Genomic DNA, 12469 nt, shown 5'->3' on the forward strand with positions numbered 1-12469 from the left:
ACCCGGAAATAGTAGCCGTTCACAATTTACGTAGGAGTGTGTTCCATTGAAAACTACATTTGTAGTTTTGACTGTGTTTGTTTTGAGAAGGGTCACCATAGTTCGAGAAATTCAACACAGTCTTCAACAATATTGTGACACCACTTCCACAGCCAATCGACCACATGGATGGAACGTCGCCGAGCTTTTCGCCGTCTCCTGACGTCTGGTGTGACCCTCTTCAGGTGTTACCGCCAGATAAGTATACACAGCTTTTACAACAGTTAAGAAAACAGGTACCGTCATCCTTAAAGGTCAGTTTGTAACACATAAGGTAATTTAAAATCAATTTGTCGATGATACTACTGATGTTATGACCGTGACAGTGTCATGTCAAAGGTCAGGTAATCAATGTCACCCGACCCCACCTCGTCACAGTGATGACAGCTGTCAGATATGTGGCAATCGCTGCGACTAGTATCTCCAAGTCAATATCCGATCATTAAATGCTCCAGGGTTGAAGGTGGGGATGGGGAAACCACTAACCCATATGCGTGAGAGTCGCGTTTGACATTGACTGTGTCGTAAAACGCAAAAACCATGCCGAATTGTTAAAGGGAAAAATGACGTCGCGTACGCCCGATATGAATCTATACTACACATTTATTGTCATTTGTTTTTTTTATTTACGCAAAATTCGAAAGCATGCGACGACGTCAACTGCTCTTTAAATTTACAAACGGGGAACATTTTGTATTAAAATATAGAGTAAGTATTGATTACGAGTGAATAATATGTTTTGCAATCTTAACACCTCAGCAAAACGTGTCATTTTGTTAGCAAACTTTCATCTACTGTTCTGTTCTTTATTATTCGGTTCCCATGAATACTTAGTCCATGGAGGTAGAAAAGACCTCCATGGTCTAATCGTACTAAAGTCTCCAATGTTATAAGCTGCTATTATGCTACATGGAATAAATATATATGAATATATATAAATAGCGGACAATTTACCTACAGTGTTGTTTCTTGTGAAGGTCATTGGACACCTGAATTCCAACATGAAAGATGCTAAACATTTTGAACTATCGGCGTATGTGGACGAATGGCCAACGTTTTCTGTGTTGCTCTGCGTAGTTCCGACTGCAGAGGGGATTATGGTAAGCAATTTACACTTGTTCTTGTCTTTCACGATCTCACCACATGCCCCTTTCTTGGTTTGATACGCCGAGCTTGCCTCTTCATCATTTGACAAATAATCAAATCAAACATCGAACCATCGCTATTTAGATATAATCCACTCTTAGGGTCTCTAATACTAGCCCTGCCTCTCCAGCGCCCACACCCAATGTTAATTGTAAATGCTCCTCTTCAGGACACATATAGTTTTCTGGAGGGCATATACAAGTACAAGTAGTGAGTGCTGTTAAATGAATTACAAGTATTTCCGAATATAAGTACAGACTAATTTTATTGTAAAATTGATTTCTTTGTAGATGTATAAAAACGATATTGTATTTCACGCCACTGATGAACTGAAACTAAAGTATGTATTGCAGAATACACGGGTTATTGACTGGAATAAAAGTGTACATTTCAAAGGTGTGTCTCCATTATGTTCATTGTCAGCAACTCGTTGGTTCGTCTGAAGTTGGTTATTGTGTCTAATCATACTATCAGTCATGTAATGGTGTGGTAGATAAATATATTAAAAGGACAATTGTAGTGATTATAATACTACAAATTGTGAACGAGGATGGCCTAAGTGACCATTTTGACGACGTACTCTGACTAAAGGATCACGTGGAACTCAACAATGATTGCACACGCAAGTGGTGCTCTGATATCCGCCATGAATAATTGAAAAAAAAACATGACCTAATTCGGAAAGATGGCAAACAACTATTGTCATATTTCATTTCGTTTCTGCAGGTATCGAGAGCAGGTTCAAGTCTATCTTACTGGACTGTATGCCTGCACATAGTGAACTCAAGGAAGACATACGGGCCGATGTTTATATCTCTGACAAAGAGGACTCTTTGTACAGACCGTACGATATCTTGCACTCTTCATACACTATAGTAGCGCCTATGTGATTTGCTGAAGTCTTCATACACCATAGTAGCGCCTATCTGATTCGTTGAACTCTTCATACACCATAGTAGCGCCTATGTCTGATACGTTGAACTCTTCATACACCATAGTAGCGCCTATCTGATTCGTTGAACTCTTCATACACCATAGTAGCGCCTATCTGATTCGTTGAACTCTTCATACACCATAGTAGTGCCTATCTGATTCGTTGAACTCTTCATACACCATAGTAGCGCCTATCTGATTCGTTGAACTCTTCATACACCATAGTAGCGCCTATGTCTAATTCGTTGAACTCTTCATACACCATAGTAGCGCCTATCTGATTCGTTGAACTCTTCATACACCATAGTAGCGCCTATCTGATTCGTTGAACTCTTCATACACCATAGTAGCGTCAATCTGATACGTTGAACTCTTTATACACCATAGTAGCGCCTATCTGATTCGTTGAACTCTTCATACACCATAGTAGCGCCTATCTGATTCGTTGAACTCTTCATACACCATAGTAGCGCCTATCTGATTCGTTGAACTCTTCATACACCATAGTAGCGTCAATCTGATACGTTGAACTCTTCATACACCATAGTAGCGCCTATATCTGATACGTTGAACTCTTTATACACTATAGTAGCGCCTATCTGATTCGTTGAACTCTTTATACACTATAGTAGCGCCTATCTGATTCGTTGAACTCTTTATACACTATAGTAGCGCCTATCTGATACGTTGAACTCTTTATACGTTATAGTAGCGTCAATCTGATACGTTGAACTCTTTATACAGCATAGTAGCGCCTATCTGATACGTTGAACTCTTTATACACCATAGTAGCGCCTATCTGATTCGTTGAACTCTTCATACACCATAGTAGCGCCTATCTGATTCGTTGAACTCTTCATACACCATAGTAGCGCCTATCTGATTCGTTGAACTCTTCATACACCATAGTAGCGTCAATCTGATACGTTGAACTCTTCATACACCATAGTAGCGCCTATATCTGATACGTTGAACTCTTTATACACTATAGTAGCGCCTATCTGATTCGTTGAACTCTTTATACACTATAGTAGCGCCTATCTGATTCGTTGAACTCTTTATACACTATAGTAACGCCTATCTGATACGTTGAACTCTTTATACGTTATAGTAGCGTCAATCTGATACGTTGAACTCTTTATACAGCATAGTAGCGCCTATCTGATACGTTGAACTCTTTATACACTATAGTAGCGCCTATCTGATACGTTGAACGCTTTATACGTTATAGTAGCGTCAATCTGATACGTTGAACTCTTTATACACCATAGTAGCGCCTATCTGATACGTTGAACTCTTTATACACTATAGTAGCGCCTATCTGATACGTTGAACTCTTTATACACCATAGTAGCGCCTATCTGATTCGTTGAACTCTTCATACACCATAGTAGCGCCTATCTGATTCGTTGAACTCTTCATACACCATAGTAGCGTCAATCTGATACGTTGAACTCTTCATACACCATAGTAGCGCCTATATCTGATACGTTGAACTCTTTATACACTATAGTAGCGCCTATCTGATTCGTTGAACTCTTTATACACTATAGTAGCGCCTATCTGATTCGTTGAACTCTTTATACACTATAGTAGCGCCTATCTGATACGTTGAACTCTTTATACGTTATAGTAGCGTCAATCTGATACGTTGAACTCTATATACAGCATAGTAGCGCCTATCTGATACGTTGAACTCTTTATACACCATAGTAGCGCCTATCTGATTCGTTGAACTCTTCATACACCATAGTAGCGCCTATCTGATTCGTTGAACTCTTCATACACCATAGTAGCGCCTATCTGATTCGTTGAACTCTTCATACACCATAGTAGCGTCAATCTGATACGTTGAACTCTTCATACACCATAGTAGCGCCTATATCTGATACGTTGAACTCTTTATACACTATAGTAGCGCCTATCTGATTCGTTGAACTCTTTATACACTATAGTAGCGCCTATCTGATTCGTTGAACTCTTTATACACTATAGTAACGCCTATCTGATACGTTGAACTCTTTATACGTTATAGTAGCGTCAATCTGATACGTTGAACTCTTTATACAGCATAGTAGCGCCTATCTGATACGTTGAACTCTTTATACACTATAGTAGCGCCTATCTGATACGTTGAACGCTTTATACGTTATAGTAGCGTCAATCTGATACGTTGAACTCTTTATACACCATAGTAGCGCCTATCTGATACGTTGAACTCTTTATACACTATAGTAGCGCCTATCTGATACGTTGAACTCTTTATACACCATAGTAGCGCCTATCTGATTCGTTGAACTCTTCATACACCATAGTAGCGCCTATCTGATTCGTTGAACTCTTCATACACCATAGTAGCGCCTATCTGATTCGTTGAACTCTTCATACACCATAGTAGCGTCAATCTGATACGTTGAACTCTTCATACACCATAGTAGCGCCTATATCTGATACGTTGAACTCTTTATACACTATAGTAGCGTCAATCTGATACGTTGAACTCTTTATACAGCATAGTAGCGCCTATCTGATACGTTGAACTCTTTATACACCATAGTAGCGCCTATCTGATTCGTTGAACTCTTCATACACCATAGTAGCGCCTATCTGATTCGTTGAACTCTTCATACACCATAGTAGCGCCTATCTGATTCGTTGAACTCTTCATACACCATAGTAGCGTCAATCTGATACGTTGAACTCTTCATACACCATAGTAGCGCCTATATCTGATACGTTGAACTCTTTATACACTATAGTAGCGCCTATCTGATTCGTTGAACTCTTTATACACTATAGTAGCGCCTATCTGATTCGTTGAACTCTTTATACACTATAGTAACGCCTATCTGATACGTTGAACTCTTTATACGTTATAGTAGCGTCAATCTGATACGTTGAACTCTTTATACAGCATAGTAGCGCCTATCTGATACGTTGAACTCTTTATACACTATAGTAGCGCCTATCTGATACGTTGAACGCTTTATACGTTATAGTAGCGTCAATCTGATACGTTGAACTCTTTATACACCATAGTAGCGCCTATCTGATACGTTGAACTCTTTATACACTATAGTAGCGCCTATCTGATACGTTGAACTCTTTATACACCATAGTAGCGCCTATCTGATTCGTTGAACTCTTCATACACCATAGTAGCGCCTATCTGATTCGTTGAACTCTTCATACACCATAGTAGCGCCTATCTGATTCGTTGAACTCTTCATACACCATAGTAGCGTCAATCTGATTCGTTGAACTCTTCATACACCATAGTAGCGCCTATATCTGATTCGTTGAACTCTTCATACACCATAGTAGCGTCAATCTGATACGTTGAACTCTTTATACACTATAGTAGCGCCTATCTGATTCGTTGAACTCTTTATACACTATAGTAGCGCCTATCTGATTCGTTGAACTCTTTATACACTATAGTAGCGCCTATCTGATACGTTGAACTCTTTATACGTTATAGTAGCGTCAATCTGATACGTTGAACTCTTTATACAGCATAGTAGCGCCTATCTGATACGTTGAACTCTTTATACACCATAGTAGCGCCTATCTGATTCGTTGAACTCTTCATACACCATAGTAGCGCCTATCTGATTCGTTGAACTCTTCATACACCATAGTAGCGCCTATCTGATTCGTTGAACTCTTCATACACCATAGTAGCGCCTATCTGATTCGTTGAACTCTTCATACACCATAGTAGCGTCAATCTGATACGTTGAACTCTTCATACACCATAGTAGCGCCTATATCTGATACGTTGAACTCTTTATACACTATAGTAGCGCCTATCTGATTCGTTGAACTCTTTATACACTATAGTAGCGCCTATCTGATTCGTTGAACTCTTTATACGTTATAGTAGCGTCAATCTGATACGTTGAACTCTTTATACAGCATAGTAGCGCCTATCTGATACGTTGAACTCTTTATACACTATAGTAGCGCCTATCTGATATGTTGAACGCTTTATACGTTATAGTAGCGTCAATCTGATACGTTGAACTCTTTATACACCATAGTAGCGCCTATCTGATACGTTGAACTCTTTATACACTATAGTAGCGCCTATCTGATACGTTGAACTCTTTATACGTTATAGTAGCGTCAATCTGATACGTTGAACTCTTTATACACCATAGTAGCGCCTATCTGATACGTTGAACTCTTTATACACTATAGTAGTGCCTATCTGATACGTTGAACTCTTCATACACCATAGTAGCGCCTATATCTGATACGTTGAACACTTTATACGTTATAGTAGCGTCAATCTGATGAGCTGCCCTTTCTATACATTATAGTTACCTCAATTTGATTCGTTCAACATTTCATACATCATAGTTGCGTCCATGTTACTTATTGAACACTTTATATTATTGATAACATTCTTTACATTATACCAGCATAAGCACCCATTGTATCAGATCAGCCGATCGACACATAAATAATTGTGTTTTGTTTGAAATATATTAACAATCCGATCGTTTGCAGGAGTCTACCAAATGGTTTCCACCTCGCTAGATTAAAACCAGAAGACCTGCCAATCATCATGAAATCTTGGAAATTTGGCAGCGACGCGCTGACACTTCGGATACGCAATCAACTGGATATCAACCCCACAGCAGGAATTTTTATAAGTGACACTAGCGAAATAGTGGCATGGGGGATGAAACAGTACTTTGGTTCAATCGGAACAGTCCATACAGTGGAGTTATATAGAAGAAGGGGATTTGCGAAGGTCATCATATCGTATTTGACACGCAAGATCCGAGATAGTGGGGAGATCGCGTGGTGTCATGTGGAAGACGTGGCAAGTAAAGGAATATCAGGAAATATGGTTAGGTCAGTGGGTTACAAAAGGACTAGCCCTGAGTACAGTCCTGTAGGTTGGCCTCCTTCCGTTGATCATTCGGCCCTCACAGTCCTGAGAAGTCGCATAGACCGGGGATTCGACACTATTGTGAAAGAGTGTATCGGGCGATTTAAGAGGCATTCAGCTTTGCAGTTAAAAAATAAGCAGGTCGATACGTCTAACTATTCTAAATACCTTAACTGGAAGCGAAATTACATAAGATTTCCCACTAGGGTCGATAGAATCGACATTTTCCAACGTCAACCGAAAATATACGCCGCCATCTTGTTCTTGACGCATTCATAAACAAAACGTTGTTTCGTTGCGTAAAACTTGCTTTCGCCAACGTTCCAGTGCTGTAGGTTCATTTTTCGGCCACAAAAAAGGTATTTGTAATCGCTAGATTAGTCGATAGATGTTTTAGCTGGTTACAATCATGAAAACTGCAGAACGGTTCTCCGCCATAAATTTGTAGGCGGGTGTCGAATCCCCGGTCTATGCGACTTCTCAGGACTGTGGGGGCCGAATGATCAACGGAAGGAGGCCAACCTACAGGACTGTACTCAGGGCTACAAAAGGACAGACATGCAACACATTTGGGTCGCGTATTCACCAGGTTGTGTCTAATTCTCACTGTGACTAGTTTTCCACTGACTTCTAAATGAATAATAAATAAGTAAAGTGGAATTCATGAAAGTATCCGTGAACTCAGTTTTACACACTGAAAAATGGCGTTTATTTATCATCTGCTGCTTGAAACACGTGAACATGTCATAAACATGTTATTGAATCAATAAACGCTGACCGGACTAGGAATTACGTGACTGTATAATAATATATGGTGGATACATTGTAGAAATGAGACTGATATAAAATACGGTACAGTGATGATCGAATAAATCAAGATTCGGCTGAGTAATCGCAAAGCTGGTATTCCAGAATGGAATGAATTAGAAAAGAGACTAAAAATATATTTTGTGTTTCAAGAAAACACAGCTCAGTGTTCCTGTAAGGGTTCTGATTGTTTAATCAGTATTTTTTTTATAAAAGCTAATGCAACACAGTGATTTCTTACACTTTCACAGTTTGTTTCTGATTGTGAAATATGTGGATATGTTTATTCTTTGGTAACAAAGCACATGACATTTTTAATACATATATATTTATTCATTTTATGCTCATAACAAGTTGCTGGATTTGATGCTAAAAGTAGCTTGTTAGTTTCAAATAAAATAGATTCAAATTTCCCCACTTGTACAGAAAGACAGTGGGCAAATGGCCTACAGAAATCGCACATGAGAACAACCTGGTTCTGAAAAAGAGTTCTCTCGTAGTTAATGGGTATTGTCAAGAACAAAGAAACAGGTGTTTTGAGGGACAAGGAAAAAGTACCGCTTTTCTGGTACTACTACCTACATGCACCCACAAATCGTTTGCAAGACATGATTCACAGCGATTCAATTCAAATTATCCCAAATGTCTGCCATACATTACAACTTGTACAATCAATAGTATTGTTAAATATGAATCGAAAGGAAGATGACCACGACTATAAATTTGATTTGAGATTACATGTGATCTGCATTTGTTAATCTAAGGTAAAGGTTTGTGGTATGTTATCAATCCCTTTATAAAACTACTTCTTTTACCTTGAAGTTGTGCCACCGTTATTGAAAAATACCATCTTAGATTCAGACATGTAAATTTTCATTTTGTGCAGAACTGTGGCAGTATGCTGATTAACATTTGTAGTTTGATTACAGATTCTGTACACAATACAGCATTCATGGAATAGAGAGAAAATATGCAATATTCTGTAGACCAGAATCTGAATACCAGATTTGCCAGAGTAAATCTGACAAGTCCTGAAGAAATTGAACACTGTTGGACTAAGCGCACATCCTTGCCTAACATCCTCCTTGCATGTAAATGTCAGAAATGATGATGTATAGATGTATACATTCCTGTGAACCCATTTGTTACATAGTAATAACAGTGGCTTAGTGTGGTTAACCCTGTTACGAGCGCTGTAAAAGCACGCATAAAATCAACGGAACTGTCCTTTAATAATAATATGGCTGAACAATTTAGCACATCTTAAGTTGCAACTTCTGAAACGACTTCAAGTCGTAGCTAAAAGCTTAAAACAAGAGAAAATGTATTTAGCACAGCCCCCAAAAAGTAACTGAACTTCACTGTTACACATAACCAGCATAGGTTCGATACCTGAGGAGATAAGGGGAGGTGCCATAATGATAGAAATGGGGAGAGTTATTTATCGAAGTCTACACGCCATGAAACGGTGAAAGCTGTTGTTGAGTACTTCAAACCGAAGTGAAATACTGTTCCCCTCAGTGGAGAATTAGGTTGTGTAAGATCCAGTCCCATAAACAAGACAATAACATTTTGCGTAGTTGTCCAATTTTATATCCTATGATTCTATAGTCCTATTTAACAACTTTACAAGGGGAAATAATATTGAGGTATTCGACTCTGTTAACAGGGATTTTTTATTGTTTAGACTGGCCAATAATGGTATCAACGGGAAAATGTATGTAATTTTACAAAGTATTTATAAAGACGTCAAATCATGTGTTCGTGAAGGAGGAGTCACTTCAAGATTCTTTGAATTGAAGAATGGGGTTCGACAAGGGTGCATGATCAGCCCTATTTTATTCTCATTTTACATTAATGAGCTACAAAGCATGTTGGATGACTCTGGGTATAGAGGAATACAATTGATCCCGAACGACATGTTAGAGTTGTTTTCATTATTGTATGCTGACGACATTGCTTTATTTTCAAATTCTGTTTTGGGCTTGAAAAAACTAATTAGTATATTGTATGAGTTTACAAACAAGTGTGATCTAAATATTAACTTAAATAAAACTAAAATTGTAGTATACAGAAATGGGGGATATCTCAGTAAATATGAAAAGTGGTACTTCGGGAACAAGCAACTTAGTACTGTTAGTTCATATGAATACTTGGGATTGGTAATGTCATGTAAATGCTCTTTTAATATTACCACAGAAAATTTAGCTATAAAAGGCAAAAAGAAATTGATTGCAATCAAAAGATACTTAGGAAATATGCAATGTTTTAAAGCAGACTTGTATTTTAAGATTTTTGACACATTAATTCAACCAGTACTTACATATGGGTCTGAAATTTGGGGATATGGTCAATATCAACATTTAGAAAGTGTACATACATCTTATTGTAGGCAATACCTCGGTGTAGGTAAAAATGCTCCAACTTGTACAGTATTAGGGGATTGTGGGAGGCTACCCTTATTTTGTTACCATGTTAAACGATGTGTGAAATATTGGTTAAAAATTACTAGCATGGATGAAAACAGATTAGCCCAGAAAGCTTACAGGATGCTACTTTCACTGGACGAAAAAGGACAAAGGTCATGGGCCACAGAAATTAAAGAACTGCTATTTAAATATGGATTTGGTTATGTCTGGTTTAATCAAGGGGTGGGGGACTCTGATATGTTCTTGTATAAAGTTTGTGAAAGGGTCAAAGATACTGGAATTACAGATTGGTATATAGACGTTTGTTCTGTCGAAAAAACGCAGTATTATAGGCAATACAAAACAAATTTTGGGATTGAAAACTATGTGTCATTGCCACAATTAAAATTGCGCAGAGCAATAGCAAGATTAAGATGTGCGTGCCATCCCTTAGAAATAGAAAGAGGCAGACATAATAATATCCCTAGGGAGGACCGTATTTGTCATTTGTGCCTGCAAGAAATTGATGATGAATATCATTTTTTACTAAAATGCACTGCATGGGACACAATCAGGAAAAAATATCTTCCAAATGAGACACAACCCCCAAATTTGAATACTCTAGTACAACTATTAAGTTCCTCTAAAAGCCAAATCATTAACTCTTTGGCTCTATTTATTTATAAGTGTTTTTTAATCAAAGATCAAATGAGAATAACCTAATAAGCTTGTATGTATATATATATATTAATATCCCCATCACATTATTATATAGGGCTTATATTATGTATTGACACACTCTTCATCTATATTTTCATACATATTTTGTAATGTAAATTTATTTCTTGTCAATAATTAATTTGCATGATTGTAATGGGCCGGAGGCCATTATACAATTAATAAAAATTATTATAATATTGAGGTTTAAACATCCTCCCATAATGTGTCTACCTGTTCTAATAATGTGCACAACGCTGCTTTGCTTTTCCACGAGAGGAATGTAAGGTAGGTGTTAGAGCTATACCGTCTATTGTTGTACAAAAACTATAAAGATACATGTATCTCGATCTGATGTATATAGATTATGACTTAAGCCCATGACTGCATGTATGAAATCACTATAACTGCGTCTTGTCTATATGTTTTGTGACCCAGAAAACCCGAATAGGGTTGTTGTTGTAGGTGTTGTAAGTCCCTGATTTTAAAATCTGCTCAGCTCCCAACCACGGCGCCTCCAGTGAGAGTGTGTCTAGCCTATATAGCATATACAAACCACAAGAGGGAAGGTTTATGGGATGAACACCAACTTTGTTTTTGAATAAGTCATAGTAGTAGTAGAAGATATCCCATAAATGATTCTCCTGTAGATTTTATATGGAGAGTCCACCCAGCAAATTGCTGGGTGGCCATGACAACCATGGTCTAGAAATTGCTTATGTAAAATTCACGAGTGTTAATCGAATACAGGGATTCGTTAGCATGGGACAAACTCAAATAATGGAAATACTGCATAACAGATATCACCTCGTCGTCCTTTCTTTGACGCAAGAAATTAAACTAATTCTGCTATGTCCAAAATTTGTGACACATCCCTAAATTATCCTGCAAATAAAAATGTTCATGATCAGCGGCGAGTAAATATATAAACATGGATATGAGTATTTCCAGTATGGAAAACACAACACCTTTATTATTTGGTCTACGTACTGGGGAAAATATGGTTAAGAATACAAAGTTGTTTTGAATCACTTCTCTTCACATATTCGTTGAGCCATTTTTACCTCCATGGTTGAGCATACTAGAGTCCCTTTATACAGACTCAGAGCATACTACACCGCCACGCCCTCACTCGTCCACACTTTTTGAACATGCTCGCTTGTCGATTTCTATACAGCATGTTTTCTCTAAAAATCAATTACAGGAATAAAACAAGTTTGTACATACATTACGTGATCGTCACTAGAAGTGTCTAATGGTTGCCTAATTCTCATTATATAGGGCATTTTTAGCGGAATACTACAATATGAAAATAATACAAATCGTGCCGAACTGGGCTTTATTCGTATCTTGTCTTTAATGGAATTGCGTTTGTTGCACTTATTCGTTAGGTCATTGCACCTACAAATATGTCTGGCTCTAAACAAAGTGGTGTATCCCAACAATATCAGTTCATTCACGAAGCGTTTGACAGTGCAAACAGGGTCACGGCGCATGGGCATGTGTAAGTTTTGTA

At 37.9% G+C, this 12469-nt stretch overlaps 1 protein-coding gene across 1 annotated transcript; it reads left to right on the forward strand.

Annotated features, from left to right (window-relative positions):
* The first annotated feature begins 4 nt into the window (after nt 1-4).
* LOC144344963 (putative glycine N-acyltransferase-like protein 1B) lies at nt 5-12461 on the forward strand. Its single transcript, XM_085500684.1, has 6 exons — nt 5-293; nt 1017-1139; nt 1476-1581; nt 1912-2029; nt 6634-7024; nt 12345-12461. The coding sequence occupies exons 1-6, from the start codon at nt 165-167 to the stop codon at nt 12459-12461; spliced, it is 984 nt and encodes a 327-aa protein (XP_085356810.1). The 5' UTR covers nt 5-164.
* The last annotated feature ends 8 nt before the right edge of the window (nt 12462-12469 follow it).

The sequence above is a fragment of the Saccoglossus kowalevskii genome, chromosome 6 (genome assembly GCF_978046115.1).
Source record: "Saccoglossus kowalevskii chromosome 6, keSacKowa6.1, whole genome shotgun sequence".
Lineage (NCBI taxonomy): Eukaryota > Metazoa > Hemichordata > Enteropneusta > Harrimaniidae > Saccoglossus > Saccoglossus kowalevskii.